Source organism: Neovison vison, chromosome 5 (genome assembly GCF_020171115.1).
Source record: "Neovison vison isolate M4711 chromosome 5, ASM_NN_V1, whole genome shotgun sequence".
Lineage (NCBI taxonomy): Eukaryota > Metazoa > Chordata > Mammalia > Carnivora > Mustelidae > Neogale > Neogale vison.
In genome coordinates this window covers 18,036,213-18,057,327 of record NC_058095.1, presented here as the reverse complement: position 1 = coordinate 18,057,327, position 21,115 = coordinate 18,036,213, and the positions used below count along the sequence as shown (strand labels likewise).

Sequence of the window (21,115 nt, the reverse complement as noted above, 5' to 3'; positions counted from 1 at the left end):
AGCAAGTTAAACAGATTCCTATCATCCTGTTTACACTATTCATTCATTCAGCCCGCTGCATCTTCCTAGAGAGACAGAGATAAACTTGGGTGGAACCCTCACCATGGGAACAGGTGCAGAGGAAAGCCACAAACTGAACCGGGGTGGGAATGGGGCTTCTGGGGCCGAGGGAGGAAGACTGAACGGGGTTCCTGCGGTCAGGGCTTAGCCTAGGGCCTCGCCTGAGGTCTGAGGCCCCTAAACACGGTCTCTGACAGAACTCTCTGCAACTTGTGCCCGACTGCAGATGGATCGAGTAGGCCTGTAGATGTGACGGCTTCTGCACCCGCTCAGGAGAAGAGGCCCTTAGTGGAAGATGGGGCCGCAGAGTAGAGGGGGGGCTCACCCCGAGGCCCCAAACTAAGGCCCTGGAGGAGGCAGTAGGGGATGTTTTCTATACTTAGTTTCCTGAAGTCTGGGAGAGTGGGGAGGTGTTATTATCCCACACAGGTACACAGAGACACATACACTGATGATGGAGATGGTTTATTAATCATTGTAATAAAAAAATATATCTATATCTACAAGTACATATAGAAGTATATATGCAGAAATAAAGGATCAGAGGCTATAAATCGAATATGAACAGCGCTCATGCCCAGGTAGTAGCATTAAAACTGAGTGTCCCTTTCTTCTTTATCCTTTTTACACGGAGTGTGCATCCTGTTCCCAACAGGGCAAAAACAATAAAGCTGACTTCATTTGGAAATCGAGACACTAGTATCCTCTGCATCAGCGCCAGGATGGTGGCCTGGGGCTGGGGCTGGGGCTCCTGCTCCAGGCCGCGGGGATGAGGCTGAGTGTGTCCCCCTCTCTCACCAACCAGGGAGAGTTGAACTGGGACCCCCTACTCTGTCCTCATCCCTTCTCCCTTGCACAGTGGCCAGGAGTACACAGAGCCCTCTGTCAGATGGGAGGTGGGGAGCAATTTCCCCCAAAGCCACCTGCTTGCACGGAGAGCATTGTGAACTAGCGGGGTATGATGGCTGCACCTTTTCTTTTTAAATTTATTTTTTAAAAGATTTTATTCATTTGACAGAAAGAGAGAGAGAGAGCACAAGCAGGGGGGTGGCAGGCAGAGAGGGAGAAGGAGAAGCTGGCTCCCCGTAAAGTGGGGAGCCTGACGTGGGACTCGATCCCTGGACCCTGGCCTCATGACCTGAGCCAAAGGCAGATGCCTAACCGACTGAGCTACCCAGGCACCTCAGTGGCTGCACCTTCCATTCAAGATGAATATCTGCCCGCTGAGAAGCTGTGTGTAACAAGAGATTGATAAAGAGGGCAGGTAAATGAATGGGTGATGAGTGTTCATAAAGGAAGAGGGTGTTGGCATTCATTGCTCCAAGCCCAGGAAGGCAGGTCAGGGCTCCAGGCACAGGCAGTTCTGGGGACCAGGAGGAGTCGGTGGGTCAGGACACCTTGGCGACACAGCTCCCAGACGACAGGGCTCTCCCAATCCCTGTCAGTTCCTGCTGGTTGCCAGGGCAGCGGGGACCGGAGGGGGCCTCTGCAGGCCAGTTGGCTGGGGCAGGCAGGGAGTTAGATGGTGAGGCTCTGTCCCACTGCTCCCCTCCCCCACCCCTCCTCCACCTCTCATCAGGGTCCCTGCGATGCTGGGAAATACCCCAGGCCCTCCTTTCACCTGGGTATTGGCCCATCCTGTCCCCTCCTACTTCCTGTCTTCATCGGCCCAGACCATCCCTGACCCCAGTGCCAGTCACCTGGGATTGTGAAGAGCCCAGCTGGCTTCTTCAAGGTGCTGCTGGGGAGGCGGGCGATGCGGCTGTGGCCACGGGCCACTCCCAGGGAGCGGGAGACTGAGGAACTGGAGAGGGAAGGAAGGAAGGTAGGAAGGTCACAGCCGTGCCTTGGGCTACGGGGTAGGGTTAGGGGGTACCGCTGGACACTAAGTCTTGAGAGCAGGGGGGAGGCTGAGCACCAACAAGGCCAGATCTGAAGGCAGGAGAGGCAGTGGGGAGGGGCCTTAGTGGGGTGTGGGAGGGAAGTAGAGGTGGGGGGTAGGGGTCTGTCCCCCAGTTTAACCAGTGAACACCGAATGTCCGTACTCACAAGGGCCAAGGGAATCCCCTTCAGTCAGGGAACCTGACGCTGGCCCTGCTCATGAGACCCCTGCTACGGGCTCCGAGGGGTCCAGAGACACAGCCAAGACCCTGTAGTTGACTCAGTGCTTACCGCCCTGGGGAAAGTTCTGTCTCTCCCCATCTGCCGCCCCAGCCTCACCTGGCAGCTCGCCTCTTCTTGCGGGCTGAGGTCCCAGGGAAGGAAGATGTTGTTTTGGGGCCTTTCATGGTGAACAGGGGCACAGGTCCACTGTGGGAGGGAGAAAGGCAAAGGGAGGCAGATCAGGAAGGAACGAGAAAAGGGCACTTCCTCCCTCCAGCCCCCAGCTTGGAGGGTGGGGAGGTTGGATAGGATGACCTCTGAGGTTTCTTCCTACTTAGAGGTGGATTCCTCTCCCTGCCTCGCTCGGCCTGGGCTGACAGCTGAGTGACAGGCCTGTTCTGGGAGAACATCCAGATGTCAGCTTCTGGCACGTTCAGGGAACTGAAGTTCAAACAATTTGACCCTTCCACCTGCCCGGCTGTGAGCTTGTTACTGAGAGGTGGCACAGGCGGTAGGAGGGGCAGGGGGTGCGGTGGGCAGCCTGCTGCCCTCAGCCTCACAAGTACAAGGTCAATCTGCTGTTTGTTCTTGGCCTTGGACTTTCCCCAGCTGGTCACTGTTTCCCTAACCCTGGCAGGTGAGTGGAAGGCAAAGGTGAGAGCTTCATCTTTTCACCAAAAAATGCTGAATAGAGTTTTCTGAGGATCCCCTTCCTGTCCAGATGCTGGGCTAGGGGGTAAAATCGAGGTGGAGATGGCAGAAATACGCATTTCTCAGCGGGATGTGGAACTAAGACTGGGCCAGGGGGTGTGAGTGATACAGAGGAATAGAGAGGACAAGGTCACCTCCTTATTCCTGCTCCCACTGACCCTCCCCAAGTGTGGGGGGGACCCCGTTAGCCACTCGTGGGCATGTCACAAACTGTCCCAGAGCTGGCAGCTTTGGAGTATGGACAGACAAGGCAGGGCCCCCAAGAGAAGCAGCCCTCCTGGGCCTGGGGACTGACACTGGTCAGACCAAAGGGAGGGAGACAGCAAACCAGGCTCCAAAAATCAGGCCTGCTTCCACTCCTCTCGGCAGCACCTCTGTCCCTTGCTGACCCCTGAGTCCCTGCCTGGAGGGCTGGGAGGGAGCCTGGGAGGGAGCCCGGGGGACCCACCTGGGGATGAAGGGCTGATCCAGCCCGTTCAGCTCCTGGGGGACATCCTCCCAGCCAACGCGTTCCTGGAAACCCAGCTTCGAGGGAGCTTCCTCCGAGAGATCAAAGGTGGCATTGAGGTCCCGAGCAGGCAGGGACAGAGGGGTGGAGCAGTTCTGCACAGCCAAGGGGCCCAGGGGCACCCGGCTTTTGATGACTGTGGCTGAGCAGAGGCGAGGGGAGTGGCAGGACACGGAGGCCTTTCCCCCTTTGGGGGTGGTGGGCCCGAGTGAAGGCTGAGCCTCAGGCAGGGACCCCCTCCTCAGGCAGGGCAAGAAGGACTGGCGCTGGCGCTTGGTTCCCGGCTTTGGGGCAGGGGGGCTGTCTGGCTCCGAGGGGCTTGGTCTCCTCCTCCTCTTCTTCTTCTCTGTGGGCCGCCGGGATACCTGGGCTTGGGTGCGGTCGTGCCCTGGTAGGACCCCAAGGGTGGGCATGAGGCCACTCAGTTGCTTTGCCATGGTCCGGGTCACGGGGCCAGAATAGCCTGGAGAATCTGGGCACAGAGAAGGCGGGTGCGGAGGAGAGATCAGGGACCGGCCAGAAGGAAGGCGAATGGGTAGAATTTGGGGAGAGAGACGCTGGAGACACACAGGAGCCCCTAATTCCACAGGTGGGCTGCGGGTCCCGTGTAGCACAACGCGACCCCAGCATAGGAGGCCCCAGGCACCCTGCTGGACACAGAGCAGGAGCGAAACTCACCGGACTCAGAACACGGCTCCACAGGCAGCCCCTGGGCCAGACTGGGTGTGCCTGAGGCCTTTGCCTCAGGCTCAGCATTTCCCTCTTGCACCAGCTGCTGCAGCGTCTCGAACTCCATGATCATGTCGGGGGTAAGCAGGTTGGCCGCTTGGAGCAGGGAGTACTGCCGCCGCGCCAGGCACAGCACCTTCAAGGCCAACCTGGAAGAGAGGGAAGGGGGTCCCAGCCCACCTCAGACCCGGCGCCACGGCTCCAGGCGTGGTGAGGAGCCCACGAGGGGCCGGTCCCCCGGCTCCCTCCTGCCTGGCCTCCCCTGCCCTCCCAGCAGTGAGTCCCGCTCTGCTGGGCCCTTGTTAAAGACCAAGGCTGGCAGAGATGGCCACAAGCAAGGTGGGGGTGGGGCTTCATCCCTAAATATGTCCCCCAACGAAGATAGGGGCCTGGGAAGTAGGAAAGGGCACTAAATGGCCTCAGACCAGAAGGTCTGCGTCTCCTCTCAGCTCTGCCATTCACTGCTGCTATGATCTCGAAGTAGTTCTTTTTTTTTTTTTTTAAAGATTTTATTTATTTATTTGACAGAGAGAGATCACAAGTAGGCAGAGAGGCAGGCAGAGAGAGAGAGGGAAGCAGGCTCCCTGCTGAGCAGAGAGCCCGATGCGGGGCTCGATCCCAGGACCCTGAGATCATGACCTGAGCCGAAGGCAGCGGCTTAACCCACTGAGCCACCCAGGCGCCCCTCGAATTAGTTCTTTGACCCAGGGGGCAACATGAGGCAGCAGCAGGGAGGAGCTAGGCTCAAGTCAGCCTATGGGCTCAAGCCCAGGCTCCAACACTTCCCACTGCGTGACCTCGGAAGCACTCCTTGACCTCAGTCTCCACATCCTCAAAAGGGGGATAACTGATGCACCCGCGTCTTAGGGTTATGGGAAGAGGAGATGAATTATTAGATACGTGAAGTGTTTAAAGAGTACCTACCACCTGTGAAGCACTGTAAGGTTAACGATTTTCTATAAAATGAAAACGTCTACCTTGTGAGGACAAGAGGAGACAGAATGACATAGGCCGTGTTGGTCTTGGTTCTGAGGCCCCTCAAAAACGCACATAGTCTTCCCTCCCTACTCAGTGGCTGGGATCCTAGAAGAGCCCGTACGAATCAGTGCCCACTTCACACGCGCTGAGGGGTTATTTAAAGGGAATTATGAGGGTAATACGATTATTGATGGTATAAATTTAGATTCTAATAAAGCAAATTTCCTTCCTGTGAAGCACACCTGTGATAAAAGAATGAACACAATTATCTCGGTGGGGATTATTCATGGCCAATCATTTATCCTCAGGTAGCAGGACCTGCCTGGACATCTCTGGGCCCCCTCCTCTGCCTTCAGTGTGTGCTCAGGGAATCCAAACTCATTTTACAAAGCAGCCTCCAGGCCTTTCTGAGAGAAGGTAGGATATAAATTAAAAAGGACATAGCAGAAACTCATTCGACGTCTGCCTGAGCCACACATTCTAAGAAGATTAGACCACTGAGAGAAGGGGGTGTCTAGGGAGAAATTCATTGGCCTGGCTGTCGGGGACTCAAGCCTCTTCCTGTCCCTCTGGCCATGTGGCCCTGGGTGAATGCCTCAGGTCCCGATCTGGCCAGCGGGGAGCAGATCTTTACCAGAGATTTCCAAATTAGGTTTCTAGAAACCCATCAGAGGACCTTGAAAATGGGAGTCACTCTGCTTCATCTGTTCTACATATTAAACTTCAGCGTAAGATTCCATTTGAAAAAAGGACTTGGTAGCTAAAAAAATTCTGAAAAAACCGTTGAACTGGAAAATCTAAGATCCACTCAGGGCCCTGGTGGTCTAAGATTCTAAAGTCTAAAGCCAAAGAGAAATGATTTTTCATTATCTGGTTGTTAGGGTGTCTCCAAGTATGGAGAAGATCTAGCATGTTCTGCAGCCCCTGATATGTGGGGTCTATCTGTCACATTTTATTAGTATCTATTATTAGCTCTAAGAAGTAGGGAGAATGAAGACCTATCCCCAAATCACAGCTAGGACTGAAGCACCTTTTAGGTACCACAAAACTAGAGGCAAAGCGGAAATGAGAACCCTGGTGTCTTCTGTCCTCGCAGTAAGGGGACACGAGGGCACAGAGACCCTGACTCATCGGTGGGAGCCCCGGGGCCAAGGGGACCTCCTGCCAGTGCATCCCTGCCACTCCAGGGCCCTGGGGAGTCAGCACCGCAGACAGATAATGAGCCGCTGATTATTCAGGCTGCGGCATTTTTGCTGAGTCGGGAACAGACACTCCCCAACAAGAAATAAAATTAAACAAGCCCTTCTGTCCGGAAGCTTTAAATATACTGCCTAGCGTGAAGCGTGCTGGGGAGGCAGGAGTGGGGTTGGCAGCAGCAAAGCTAAGTGGCCGGGGATTTATGTTCTAGGGGCCAAGAAAAAACATACTAGCAGGACCTCTCTATTAAAGACAGAAAGAAGGATCCAGAATCCATTTCTCTTTGGCTTTGGGTAGTGGTCTGTATTTACTTCTGAGAAGAAATGGCCACAATCTGTCGGTGAGGACACATGGTAAGCACCTGGCTCAAGAAGGTGGTCCCTTCCTGAGCTCGTCATCCAACTTCTCTCGGTTGCTTGGTTCCTCCCTGCAGGGGACAGACAGCTCAGGCCCCAGACTGGGAAGCAGAGCGCTAGGCCCCGGAGCCCCACGCTAACTTGGGGCTAACTTGCCAGCCAAATCCGGGATGGAATTGGATGTTTTTTTCCACCAAATGGACAGAGTGGAAGAATAGAGAGGATGGGGGCGCCTGGGTGGCTCAGTGGGTTAAAGCCTCTGCTTTCGGCTCAGGTCATGATCTCAGGGTCCTGGGATCGAGCCCCACATTGTGCTCTCTGCTCAGCAGGGAGCCTGCTTCCCTTCCTCTCTCTCTGCCTGCTTCTCTGCCTACTTGTGATCTCTGTCAAATAAATAAATAAAATGATAAAAAAGAACGAAAGAAAAAAAAAAGAATAGAGAGGATGATAAGAAGACAGAGTAGGTGAGAATTTCTAGTTCGTTGAAAGTGGTTAAGGGACAATGTTGAGGAAAAAAGATGCAACTCTCAACTAGGGCAAAACCAAAACTTTTGCAATATACTTAATACCAGCTCCCACCCCAGTAAGTCTGGAACCCATCAACTGCCACTCTGAACCCCAGAGGAGAGCAAGAAGACACCTACTGCTTAGAATGGTCTCTGCCCAAGTTCTGTGGGGAGAGGCAGCCCACGTCTGGCTTGGGCTGCAGGGTCAGGCTAGGGGACCTTGGCAGCTGGTGTCCGAGGGTCTGCTTTGGTACCTGGATGGGAACCTAAGGAGGAAGGAAGTCATAGATAAAGGGCCCTGGATGGCCACCCTCCCCTACATAAGCAGATCTTAAAACCTTTCCATCCCCCAAGAGTGGGAATGAGGACTCTTGAATTGACTGGGTCCTAGTTGAGACTTTCTCTTTCCCAGGCCATTTCCCCCTCCCTGCTCCCCTTCTGGGGGCTTACCCCTCAATGCAGACACAGAGGAGTTACCCTTCCTGCATAGGATCTGAAAGCCCCCTAATGACTAAGATGTAAGACATCCAAGTAAGGAACCCAGAAATGAAGGGAGTCTATGAGTTGGGGAGGCCCACTGCTTCCCAAATTCCATCCCCTCTGTCCTACCTCCTTCTCCACTGCGTCTTTGTCCTTGTCTTCCTGGGGCAGCTCCAGGTCTGGGGAGTTCCTTTCCACGACCCTCCCCACTTGGGTCTCTGGCCCCAGGCTCTCCTCCTGAAGGACTGCAGACCCTGTGTGGAGCTCTGGAGTGCAGGGCTGGCTGGGAAGGCCGGAGGGTGAGGGCTGGCTGGTAAGGCTAGTGGGGAGAGGGAAGGGTTGAGAGGTGGGAAAGCGGGAAGGGCAGGGTCTCTGTGGCACAAGGTGGTATAGGGCCCAGCTCGAGTAACAAGGGGGCAGTAGCAAAGGGTAGGAAGCGTCTGTGATTTCCTGGTTTAGGACACAATGCTGCCTCCTCCCCAACTTCATCTTCTTTTAAGGGAGTATATGCTGCTTCTGTGGGCTGGGGGTGTCACTTAGTCATCTGGTGTGGAGCATTTCTTCTACTTTAATGTTACTTAGAGTTGCTCTTAGGACAATCTAGAAGGCACTGTGTCCTATGAGAGCAAGCACTAGAGGCAACAATCAGTGTCGTAGAGAGTGATAATCCGTGTGCTGGGCATGGGCTGGGAACCCCGGACCCCAGGAGGCAGCACAGAAGCTGGAGAAGGGGGGCTTTCCCTGCTGAACCGAAGAGGGCAAGGGCGCCCACAGGACTCACAGTTGCTGGGAAGGGCCCGATTTGGGGGATTTCAGGAGGTCCTGCGGTCTGGCCCCCGCTCTCGCCTCATATACTTGGAGCTTCTCCCTCAGGGCAGCCACCTGCCATCAAAGCAACCAGTCCCTCAGAGCCCCAGGGCCCAGCTCTGGCCCTCCCGCCCCGTCCTGCCTCCCCATCGAGCTCCCCAGGCAGGCCCCTCACCTCAGCCTGCAGCTGCTGGCAGACGGTGGCATACTGGCTGATGTGACAGTCCAGGCTGATCACGTTGCTCTTAAGCTGAGATGGGAGCCCAGGGGAGAGGTTCATGTGTTCATTCAAAGCAGCTTTTGGCAACCGCTTGCAAGAGTCAGGTTCTGAGCGAGGCACTTCCCTCACACTCCGGAGACTCACCCTTCCCTCACCCTCCCCAAGGGGGCACCAGACTGCAGAAGGGCAGTGAGTGGCTTGCCTGAGGCCACAGCAAAAGGCAGAAGGATGCCTTTGAACCTGAGCCTCCTGACTCCCTGACCAGGACGCCCTCACCAGGCCAGGGCAGCTCTCATGGGCCAGCGCTTGGCCACCTTTCTGTCATCTCCCTCTTGAGATGATTTTGCCTGTTAGCCCACGGCTGTGATAGCTTCCTCTCTTTTTCAAGCCTGGAGACTGTCCTGCCTCTCCCCGAGCTGGAGTCTGCCCAAGGATGGGGACCGAGTCACTTCTATCCCAAAGAATTTCCCTGAAGATGGAGGCTAGGGAACTTTTCCCCTCTGCCTTGGGGAAATGCTTGCTCCAGGTACCGGAAAACGCTGGTGGGTCCTGTCCCTTCCTCCTCCTGCCCCCCACCCCACACCGGGTGGGCCATCTCTGGCCGGCACACACCGCGAGCTTGATTTCCTTGGCGCGGTCGGCATACTTGAGGGTGTTGTAGGTGTCCTCGTAGGTCAGACTGGAGGGGCTGATGGTAGCGATCATCACCGTGTGGCAGTTGCCCCCGATGGAGTCCTTGAGCAGACGGGTCAGCTTGCTGTCCCGGTAGGGCACGTGAGACTTACGGCCCTGGGGCGACAGCAAGAGGCCATGAGCTGAGATGGCTGGGCAGGACTGATCTCGGCTGAGACCCAGTGGCCGCTGGCCCGGGGCCGGAGGGAAGGACCCTGGGCTTTGGGCACTCAGTGGCTGTCCCAGGCAGGCCCCCGGGGCTGTGTGGCTTTACCTTGGCATCGGCCAGGGCGTTGAGGACATTGATGAGGGCCAGCAGGGACCGGTTGATGTTGGCGCCCTCCCGCAGCCGCTCCCCCTTCGCATGGGTGCTGGACGCCCGCTCCGAACCGGCCAGGTCGATCAGGCTCATCTTGGCCACTCGAAGGGCCTGAGTCAGACCTGGAACCCGGTCCTGCTGCTTCACGAAGATCTTGGGGGGTGAGGGGGAGGGAATGGAGGGCAGACAGCAGGCGTGAGGGGTGCTGGGCATCAGGAGCCCCAGCTTCGGGCTCCAACCCTCGACCTGTCTCACCTGGAAGATGGCATGGGAGCGGGAGGATGTAGCGTTGGCGTCAGTTGGGTGCTGCGTGCGGTTGTGGTTCCCCCTGGTCAGCAGCTCCAAAAGCTGCTCCGCGGAGGTGGGCTACAGAGGAGATGCCCAGGAAGGGCGCTGTGGTCTCCCCAGCCAGGGCTTCTCCCCCAGCCGGAAGAGCTGCTTTCTAGAACCACCCCAGGATCCAGGGCATCCCCAGACTGCCTGGTGAGAGAGAACCCTGGAGAAGCATCGGGGCTCCTCCTGCCACCCGAGCCCCATCCCACACCTGGTGGAAGGAGAGTCCTGGCACCACCACGCCCTTGTCGGGGTCCTCCCGGATGGCGAGGGGCCCCTTGGGCTCCAGGAGGTCATGGATCTGCTCATTGTACACCTGAGGAGGAAGGAGGCAAGAGAGGCCTGAGAGAAGAGGGCCCTTCAGGAACCCTCTTCCCAGAGGCCAGGGGCAGGCAGAGGTGCAGGGCTGGGAAAGCCTGGCAGGACACCAAGCCAGGAGTGGCCCTCTGCAGGACATCGGTACACAGTAAGAGCAAGATAGGCAGGTTTTGTTCCAATGTTGTGTCTCTCAGAGCCTCATCTGTGCCCTCTGGGCTGCTGACTCCCTCCCACACTATCTGTCACTGGGGCCACTCAGGCCTGGGAGGGAACAGCCCTACCTCCTGGTAGCTGATGAGAACCTCAAATCGTTTCTCCTCCTGGTGGGCCTCAAGCCGCCTGTAGAGTTCCATGGTTGTCAGGTACATGATGCCAGGGTCCCCTTCTCTTCCCAGCATGGTGTGTGTCTTCCCAGCCCCGGTGGCCCCATAGGCAAACACTATGGGGGACAGAGTTGGGGGAGGGCAGTGGGGGGGCCTGATCTGCCTGCCCTAGGAATCCCTCTGTACATTGCCACCCAGCCTGGCGCCCCCTTTCTCCCCAAGCCCCTTCCTGTGGTCGGTCCCAGGGCTCCTAAACACTCGCACCCCCGCCCCTCCGTGTTCACACTGCAGCTTTGCAGCTCCCTGTGCCTATGGCCTAGCTCCCCGAGGGCCTGTGGATGCCAGGGCAGAGAGTCTCCACTGCGCGTGGGAGCTTCTCCCATTCCCGGGGGACCCTTCTCCAGGCTGGGCAGCTTCCTCTGCCGAAGGCCTGCGGTTCTCTGTTCCTCATATCACTTACCTCAGTTTATAATCACACATTTTGGGGGTGATTTGTGATTAGTATCTTCTCCCCCCTCTAGAATACAAGCCTCAAGAGGACAGGAACCACGTCTGTGTGACCCACTACTAGAGCCTGGGAGGGTGTGTCGCACACAGAATGAAAGGTCCAGCATCCTCCTGGGCAAGTGCCCAGCTGAGGGTAAGGAAGGCACAGTCACAGGACTCAGGAAGCCCTCAGAAGGAAGCAGGGAGGGGTGCCTGGGTGTCTCAGTGGGTTAAGCCTCTGCCTTCGGCTCGGGTCATGATCTCAGGGTCCTGGGATCGAGCCCTGCATCGGGCTCTCTGCTCAGCGGGGAGCCTGCTTCCCCCTCTCTCTCTGTCTGCCTCTCTGCCTACTTGTGATCTCTGTCTTTCAAATAAATAAATAAAATCTTTAAAAAAAAAAAAAAAGAAGGAAGCAGGGAGGCAAGGCTGCTACCAGCTGGGGCTTTCCCTCCTCCCTGCCCCCGCTCTCACCTGAGCAGTTGTAGCCCTGGAGGAAGCTGTCCAGAACGCTGTGGGTGGTGTGCTGGAATACGTCCTGTTGGGTGGCCGCCTCACCAAAGACCCGGTCAAAGACAAACGTCAGGTCTTTGCCCTTCTTCTTGGGGCCATCGTGGGTGCTGCCCCACTTGAGGCCAAGGAAGCCCCCGTCGGGCTCCTCAGGGTCAAACACCAGCACCCGCTCATCCACCACCTGAACCACAGGCCGCCGCTGACTCTCCAGCTCTCTCGGAGTGGGGGGCCGGACCCGCACCACGACCCGCACCTTGCTGTCCTCCACTGGCATCACCATGGCAACACCTGGGCAGACACACAACACAGAGAAGGAACGATCTGACCCCAGCCCTGATGAGGTACGCCCTTAGCCTGACTAGTGTTCGAGGACCTTCTCCCACTCCCTCCCCAGCAGCCGATCTCCATGTGATACCTCAAGAGAATAAGAATATTATTATTAATAAATATCTCTTTGTCATAGACAAATGACTTGAGGTTTCTTCAGAGGTGTATGACTGAGCTTTTATGTCCCATTACCCCTGGGGGAATACCCCCGTTTCTATTCCAGTCCCTTATATAGCATGCTGCTTACCTAGTGAGGCAAGAACCATTCCCCTCCCAACCACTACTGTTAGGCTTTCTTTCTCCTAATTTTCTGAACTATTTTCAGACATTTATTGTTCTACCCCCTCCTTTTAAAAAAGATTTTATTTATTTGTTTGACAGGGAGAGACACAGCGAAAGAGGGAACACAAGCAGGGGAAGTGGGAGAGGGAGAAGCAAACCCCCTGCTGAGCAGAGACCACCCCCCACCCCCGCAATGCGGGGCTCCATCCCAGGACCCTGGGATCATAACCTGAGCCAAAGGCAGAGGCCTTAATCCACTGAGCCACCCAGGCACCCCTGTAATTGTCTTTTTAAGATAATTCCCAGGGGCGCCTGGGTGGCTCAGTGGGTTAAAGCCTCTGCCTTCCGCTCAGGTCATGATCTCAGGGTCCTGGGATGGAGCCCTGCATCGGGCTCTCTGCTCAGCGGGGAGCCTGCTTCCTCCTCTCTCTCTGCCTGCCTCTCTGCCTGCTTGTGATCTCTGTCTGTCAAATAAATAAATAAAATCTTTAAAAAAAAAAAAAGATAATTCCCAAGTATTTTAATTGCTCTTATGAATGGAGCGCCCTTCCCCATTTCTGTACTGATCGCTGGTATTGGAGAAACACAATTGATAATTATACATTTGCCTTCTACCTGCACCCTTAAACTCTGATTAGTTCCAATTGTTTTTTTATTAAAGCTTACTGGGTTTTCTGAGCATACAGTTATATGTCAGAAAACCTCTCCCCCACCCCTTTTTACCATTTTTTCTCCATGGTTTTACCAACTATTTTATTTCTTGTGTATTGCATTTCCTAGAACTTCCAAAACAATATTAAATAATAGTGATGATAAGGGGCGTCTTTGTCCTGCTCTTGATCTTCAAGGAACTGTTGCTAGTGCATCACTAATTAGAAATTAGTTTTGGATAAATAGTTAATTATCATAATACGAATTTCCTCCACTCTTATTTGACTTAGACTTATAGGAAATGTCTAGAACTTTATTTAATGATTTCTCAGCACCTCCTGATATGTTTATGTGGGGTTTTTCCTCCTTTATTTTGTTGATGTGGTAAATTTTTTTATATTACTTTTGGTATCAAACCAACTATGCATTCTTGGGAAAAATTCCTACCCTCAGGTTTTTCATTTTTAAATGGCTAAATGTGTCAATCTTCTCTTTACGGTTTTTATGTCATATTTAAGAAGACTCCTTCCCCAGGGTAATTTTCTTATATTTTTGTCTGATACTTTTTCTTTCTTACATTTAGGTCTTTACCCAGATGGAACTCTTTTTTTTTTTTTTTTAATGAGGTTTCTAAATGTCTTTTCTTTCCAAATGGTAAGTGATTATATCGTTTACTAAAGTGCATTCTTTCTTTACCAGTTTGAAATGGCACATTTAACAGAACTAAATTCTCATATGAACATGAATTTATTTTGGAGTGCTCTGTGCTACTCTGATAAGCTCCTTTCATAGGAACTTGCTGTGGTTCTATATTACACCTCACCTTGTTCTTTTTCTTCACTGTCCTTGAGCATCTTGTCTTGCATATGATTTTAGAATCAGCTTACAGAATTCTATGAAAAAAAACTTGCTTAAGATTTTGGGAGTATTTTGCATCTATAAATTATTATGAGGACAACTGACATCTTTACCATATCAAGTCTTCCTATCTCGGAACTTCATATCTCTTTTCTTTTCTTTCTTTTTAAAAGATATTATTTATTTATTTATTTGACAGACAGAGATCATAAGTAGGCAGAGAAGCAGGCAGAGAGAGAGGAGGAAGCAGGCTCCCTGCTGAGCAGAGAGCCCGATGTGGGGCTCGATCCCAGGACCCTGGGACCATGATCTGAGCCGAAGGCAGAGGCTTTAACCCACTGAGCCACCCAGGTGCCCCATATCTCTTTTCTTTATTTGTTTTATATAAACCATCAGTAAAATTTCATAGCTTTTCTCACGTGAGTTTTGCCTATTTCTTGATAGGTTTGTTACTGGTTATTGTCTAGTCTTTATTGTATCATGAATAGGCCCTTTTCAAAATTGCATTTTCAAGAGCACAGGGCTGGCTCAGTGGGTCGAGTGTGCGACTCTTAATCTCAGGATTGGGGTACGTGGGTGGACTGGTCAGTTGAGCGTCTGCCTTTGGCTCAGGTCACGATCGCAGACTCCTGGGATTGAGCTCCATATCAGGCTCCCTGCTCAGTGGGAAGCCTGCTTCTCCCTCTCCCATTCCCCCTGCTTGTGTTCCCTCTCTCTCGCTGTCTCTCTCGCTCTCTGTCAAATAAACAAATAAATCTTAAAAAAAAAAAAAAAAATCTCAGGGCCGTGGGTTTGAGCCCTGCATTGAGTGGAGAGATTACTTAAAAACTAAATCTTTTTTTTTTTTTTTAAAGATTTTATTTATTTATTTGACAGAGAGAGATCACAAGCAGGCAGAGAGGCAGGCAGAGAGAGAGAGAGAGAAGGAAGCAGGCTCCCGGCTGAGCAGAGAGTCCGATGCGGGGCTCGATCCCAGGACCCTGCGATCATGACCTGAGCCGAAGGCAGCGGCTTAACCCACTGAGCCACCCAGGCGCCCCAAAAACTAAATCTTTAATGGTACGCCTGGGTTGCTCAGTCAGTTGAGCGTCTGACTCTTGATTTTAGTTCAGGCTACGATCTCAGGGTCGTGAGATTGAGCCCCGTGTCTGGCTCCCTACTTAGCAGGGAGTCTGCTTTGGATTCTCCTCTCCCTCTGCCCCTCTGCTCGCTCACACTCACTCCCTCTCTCTCTCTCAAAATAAAATAAATAAATCTTTAAGTCTTTAAAAAAGCAATAAAAATAATAAATAAATAAATTGTGTTTTCTGATTCATTTTTCTTATTTGCCAGAATGGAGGAAAGCAACTGCTTTCTGGATGCAGATCTTGTATTTAGCCACATTACTGATCTCTCTAATAGACTGTCATGGGTTCTCTTAGGTTTTTCAATTAAATGATGATATAGTTTGCAAATAATGACAGATACTTTCTATCTTTAGCCCTTCTATATTTAGTTACCTACCCTCCACTGCCCATTAGGAACGGACATTAATTTTTTTAATAAAGATTTTATTTATTTATTTATTTATTTGACAGACAGATCACAAGTAGGCGGAGAGGCAGGGGGGGGAAAGAGAGAGAGAGAGAAGGAAGCAGGCTTCCTGCTGAGGAAAGAGCCCCATGCTGGGCTCCATCCCAGGACCCTGAGATCATGACCCGAGGGCAGAGGCTTTAACCCACTGAGCCACCCAGGCGCCCCATGAAATGGGCATTAAATTTTATCAAATGTTTTTTGACAAGGGCTGAGATGATAACAGTGCTTCTCCTTTAATCTTTTTTTGTTTTTGTTTTTGTTTTTTGGTAGGACTCTTGTGCCCAATGTGGGGCTCAAACTCTCAACCCTGAGATCAAGATTTCCAGGCTCCACTGACTGAGCTGGCCAGGTGTCCCATCCTTTAATCTGTTAATCCAGGAGGTGACGTGGGTCAATTTCCTGATGTTGACCTGGTAATAATAAGGATAATTATTATCTATAATAATTATTATCTATTATAATTATAGAGGGACGCCTGGGTGGCTCAGTTGGTTAAGCAGCTGCCTTCGGCTCAGGTCATGATCCCAGCGTCCTGGGATCGAGTCCCACATCGGGCTCCTTGCTCGGCAGGGAGCCTGCTTCTCCCTCTGCCTCTGCCTGCCTCTCTGTCTGCCTGTGCTCTCTCTCTCTCCCTCTCTCTCTCTGACAAATAAATAAATAAAATCTTTTAAAAAAATAATAATTATTATAGATAATTATTACCTATTCCCTCTTGTATTTCCCTCATACCTCTCTCCCTGCTTTTCTCATTTCTCCATCAGGCCAGCCTACCAAGGGTACAGATGGGATTTCTGGAATGCAGGAGTCATGGTTCTCCTGGAAAAGCTCATCCCAACTCTTGGGATATATATTAAAAGGGTTAATGAATAGGGGCTATCTCTGGGGGATATAAATAGATGAATGTTTTCCCAGGAAAGATTTTTTTTAGGTCCCATTGTTAGAACCCAGGTCATTCAGCAAAGAAAAGTAAGATTTCTCTCTACTACTCTAGTAAATAACTCATGTTTTCCTTTGGGAATGAGGCAGAATTGAGCTGATTTGAAACTCTGGTCCCCTACCCCCAACACATCTTCATTCCTTCCTCAAGCAGAACAAGGGAAAGCTATCAACCAATAATCATCTTGTTACATTGCATAGTTCTTTCCCTGTCCCAGCCATCGGACTGTCACAATAAACAGAAAAGCTGAGTGCTCACTGTGGCAGGGGTTGTTTTAAACACTCTATGCATACCATCTCCTTTTCAGCTCCATCGCAATCCCACAAGATAGATACTATTATTAGACTCATTTTTCAACAAGAAAATTGAGACTGAGAAGGGTAAGCAACTTGCCCAAGATCCCAAGGCTAGTAAGTGATGGAGCTTGGTTCCAACCCAGGCAGTCTGACGGCAGAGTCTGCTCTACTGCCTTACAATGGTATTATATATTACGCTCTCATGACCACATTGTTGGAATAGTCCCATATGTTTATATAATAATTATAATCCTTTTTATGTAACTAGCATTATGTATTCGGCAAACACTTTCAGATATATGGACTGTACCTAATTTTCAACACCCAGAGAGAGTTCCTGACTCTCATCTTTGCATTCCTGCCCCCCCAGGGAGCCCCACTCTTGTACCCAGAGAAGTGAGGGCAGAGGGTGCCTGGCCCCTACGTCTAGGTCTATGCTGTCTGGCTTAATGGCAGTCCCAGCTCCCCGCGGGGAGGGTTTGAGCTGAGGAAGAGCCACAGAGCAGCCCAACATTCTAAGCAGGAAATTAAAAAGGGCACTGGCAACGGAATGCGCATAACCTTTACAGTCCTCTCCTCTCCGCCTCCTGAGGGCCAGTGAGGCAGACTGTTTGCCTAATGAGATGTTTTCCTTCTTCCTGAGACTGCGCTGGGGGCACAGGGTTGGGGGGTGCAGTTAGGGTGACACTTGGCAGGGCTGCAGCTGGGATGCCTGGGTCCTGGTGTCTGCTCTGCGTCTGACCCATGGGGAGCTCTTTCCACCAGCAATGGCAATGTCGCATCAGCTTCCCCTCTTTGAGAGCCAGAGAGAGAACAGCTACGGATCTGCTCCCACCCCAGGGGGATGGGGAGATTAATGAGAGAACGTTTGTCAAGTTTGCTTTGATCCCCCGTTGGAAAGAGCATTTCAGCCCAAAGTACAAGGGAGATGATTCTTTAATAAGATCTTCAGGGTTCCGAGCCAGCCACAATCACGTCCTGTTTCTAACCCAGGGCAGCTCATTAAAACCCAGAGGCTAGTTCGTTGCCGAGCTGGGGCTGGGAAGCCAAGATTCAGTTGTTTTCGGGGTAGGCTCGTCTGCCCACTTTCTTAGGGTTAGGGTTGAACAAGCCCCACCTCTCTAGAAGCCCCTGGAGAATTTCTGAGGACTTGAGGGGATCTGCCTGCAGACACTGGGAACTGGGAAGGTGGAGAAGGCAGCTAGCCCCAGGATGTTCTGTTTTCACAAGGGTTGCTGTAGTCCCCTTCCTCACTCTCTTAAATCTCTCACGCAAGTGTGTTTCTTGTCCTCAAGCTTCAAGAGAGCAGGACCCTCATCTGATGTAGTCTGTGCGCCCCAGAACAACCCCAGATGTTGTATGGTGTTTGTCCTAGGAATGAATGAGAGCCAGGGAAGAGCAGGGTCTGAATCCCAAAGTTTAAAAACAATTACTATTATAGCTGCCATTTGTTGAGTGCGTAATTATGCATCAAGCCCTATGCTAGAGGCTTTACAAATGGTGTCATTTAACTTCTGCAACAATCTCAGTCTGTAGTTACTGATACAATTGTTACAGTCCTACTCTACAAGGGAAACTGAGGCTCAGGAAGGCGCTTGTCACAGGGATGGTACGTAGTAAGGCCAGAACCTGACCTTGTTCTGATGGTCACCAGAGACATTATTCTTCATTCTAGGCTATTCTGCTCTATAGCCTGGTTTCTGCAGTTCCTACATCCCTTGACTTTAGTACCCACAGGGCAACATCCAGAGACCACTGGTTCTTTCTACCAGGGTCGTTCAGAGGAAGGAGCTGTCTTTTTTTGGCTTTTTATATAGACAATCATAAGGCCATAACTGATGATAATTTTGTTTATTTCTTTCTAATTTTATTTGTATTTCTTTCTCTTGTCTTATGGTTCTGGCTAGGACTTCTAGTACAATCTTGAATGGTGGCAACAACAGTGAATGATCGTATCTTTTTCCTAATTGTATAGGGGATGTCCTGTTATTTCACTTTCTGTTGGTTTAAGGAAATTTACCTCTATTTGTAGTTTACCAAAAAAATTTTTAAAAGATTTTATTTATTTTTGTTTATTTGAGAGAGAGAGAGTGAGTGAGCACAAGCAGGGGGAACAGGAGAGGGAGAGGGAGAAGCAGGTTTCTTGTTGAGCAGGTGACCCAACGGGGAGCTCCATTCCAGGACCCTGGAACTATGATCTGAGCTGAAGACAGATGCTTAACCGACTGAGCCACCCAGGTGCCCCTTAAAGATTTCATTTATTTATTTTGAGAGAGAGAGAGAAAGAGCAAGCAGGAAAGAACAGGGGCAGAGAGAGAGACTCTCAAGCCAACTCCATGCAGAGCCTGAGGCAGGGCTCGATCTCATGACTCTGAGATCATGACCTGAACTGAAATCAAGAGCCAGACATTTAACCAACTGAGCCACCAGGCAACCCTAGTTTACCAAATTTTTAAAAATTCATGGATGGGTACTGAATTTTATTGAATTCTATTTCCGTGCCTAATGGGATAGGTTTTCTTCTTTAATCTGTAAATGTGTAAATTGTATTTGATTTTCTTTTTTTTTTTTTTAAAGATTTTTTATTTATTCATTTGACAGAAAGAGATCACAAGTAGGCAGAGAAGCAGGCAGAGAGAGAGGAGGAAGCAGGCTCCCTGCTGAGCAGAGAGCCCGACGCGGGACTCGATCCCAGGACCCTGAGATCATGACCTGAGCCGAAGGCAGCGGCCCAACCCACTGAGCCACCCAGGCGCCCCTGTATTTGATTTTCTAATCTCAAACCATTTTCATATTCCTGGGATAAACCCCATTTGGTCATGATATATTTTTAAATATAAATCGTTGGCTTCTGATTGCTAATATTTTGAGATTTTTACAACTACATTTATACAGTTTATGTATAAATGTATATAGTATACATATATACTGTATACATTTATTATACTGTATACATTTATACAGTAAATGTATAAATTTGTCTGATTGTTGATATCACAAAATAGACTGGAAACATTCTTCTTTTTTTTTAAGGAAAGTTTGTATAAGATTAGAATAATTTCTTGTAATTGCTTATACATTTCGGGTGGAGTTTCATGGGGGGGTGTTGTTTTGTTTAGTTTGGTGGGGAGATTTTTTTTAAATTTTTTTAAAGATTTTATTTATTTATTTGACAGAGAGAGATCACAAGTAGAGGGAGAGGCAGGCAGAGAGAGAGATAGAGGGAAGCAGGCTCCCTGCCGAGCAGAGAGCCCGAAGCGGGACTCGATCCCAGGACCCTGAGATCATGACCTGAGCCGAAGGCAGTGGATTAACCCACTGAGCCACCCAGGCGCCCCTGATGGGGAGATTTTAAATGAATTCAATTCCTCAATGGTTCCAGGTGTTTTCAAAATTTCCATAACTTCTTGAGTTAATTTTACTGGTTTTTTTTTCTCTAGAAAATTGTCCAAAAGCATTGTCAAAAGGGTGTTCCACAGAAGTCTCTTTTTCTCTTTATTCTCCAAGTAACTGAAGTTATGCCCCTATTTTCATTCCTAAGATCATTCTATGTTTCTTTTCCTTATATCTTAATCAACATTGCCAGAGGTTTGGCTTTTTTAACTAGTCTTTTTCAAGATACAGCTTTTGGTTAAGTTAATCCTCTCTATCACATAATAAAATCCTATTTCATTAATGTCTTTGAACTCCTTTTAAAAAATTTCCTACACATGTATTCTGTTGTTCTGTTCTATCTTAAAGGGCCAGAAGTACCAAAATTAAGAGGGGAGGCATCCTAGGAGCCGTAGCAAAAGGCATAGCTTTTTGTCATACAGACAGTCTTTCCATTCCTTCCTTTATTCAATCAAATTATTTACTGAGCCCCCCCCAGTAACTAATTTTCGGCAGCTGGCACAGCTCTGCAATCAATTCTTCCGTAGGGATGCGCGGAGAGGGTCTTAGCTACTCCACACAGGTGTGCAGGAGTCCCAGGTCTCCAGTTCTAGTGAGCGGGAGGACCTTTCACAGATCGGATGCACAGAGGGCAGGGCCCGGTGCAGTTGTGCCGACCCAGCCCAGATGCTGTACAAATGAACAGAGGGACGCTGATCTCCACGCAGATGTGGAAGGAAGAGCCTTGCTCCCCGCACCGCCCCCCATCCTGTTCAGAGGACACCACCCAGAACCTGCTCGGTCTCCACGCTGCACCTTTGGGTCTGGCACAAAAACTGCTTCCGCCCTGAGCGGCGGGGTCCCCCTGAGCGCTGGAGCCCGCGGGGCAGACTCCGCCGTGGGTCAGAGCTTACCCTTCGTCGGTTCCCCGCCGCTGCTGTCGCCGCTCGCAGCCGGGTCCCTCCGCCGCAGTCCGGAGCCCCAGACCACCCGAAGGCGTTCCCCACACCCTCCTTCCCACCCGCGCCAACCTGGGCCCCGCGCCGCGCGTTCAAATTAGCCGGGTCGGCTCATCCGCGCTTCCCATTGGTTCCCGTCCGGACCGCTGATTGGCTGTTTCCTAAGTAACAAAGTACAAGCTCGGAGGTGGCGCGTGCAGTCAACTGTGCGCCTGCGCACTTGCCCTTCCTGCTTGCTGGTT

The 21,115-nt window shown here is 51.2% G+C and overlaps 1 protein-coding gene across 2 annotated transcripts; it reads right to left on the bottom strand.

Annotated features, from left to right (window-relative positions):
• Positions 1 to 1,209: 1,209 nt before the first annotated feature.
• On the bottom strand, positions 1,210 to 20,904 carry KIF18B (kinesin family member 18B). Of its 2 annotated transcripts, none has more exons than XM_044247747.1 (16): positions 20,829 to 20,904; positions 11,578 to 11,904; positions 10,579 to 10,736; positions 10,191 to 10,295; positions 9,902 to 10,012; positions 9,602 to 9,799; positions 9,268 to 9,444; positions 8,611 to 8,685; positions 8,410 to 8,510; positions 7,758 to 7,947; positions 7,287 to 7,414; positions 4,061 to 4,260; positions 3,323 to 3,854; positions 2,281 to 2,370; positions 1,761 to 1,864; positions 1,210 to 1,561 (listed from the first exon to the last, which is right to left on the bottom strand). In XM_044247747.1, the coding sequence occupies exons 2-16, from the start codon at positions 11,894 to 11,896 to the stop codon at positions 1,449 to 1,451; spliced, it is 2,601 nt and encodes an 866-aa protein (XP_044103682.1). In that variant the 5' UTR covers positions 11,897 to 11,904; positions 20,829 to 20,904; the 3' UTR covers positions 1,210 to 1,448. The 2 variants fall into 2 exon arrangements, with proteins under 2 accessions (XP_044103682.1, XP_044103681.1); XM_044247746.1 differs by lacking the exon at positions 20,829 to 20,904 and adding an exon at positions 13,700 to 13,764.
• Between the last annotated feature and the right edge of the window lie 211 nt (positions 20,905 to 21,115).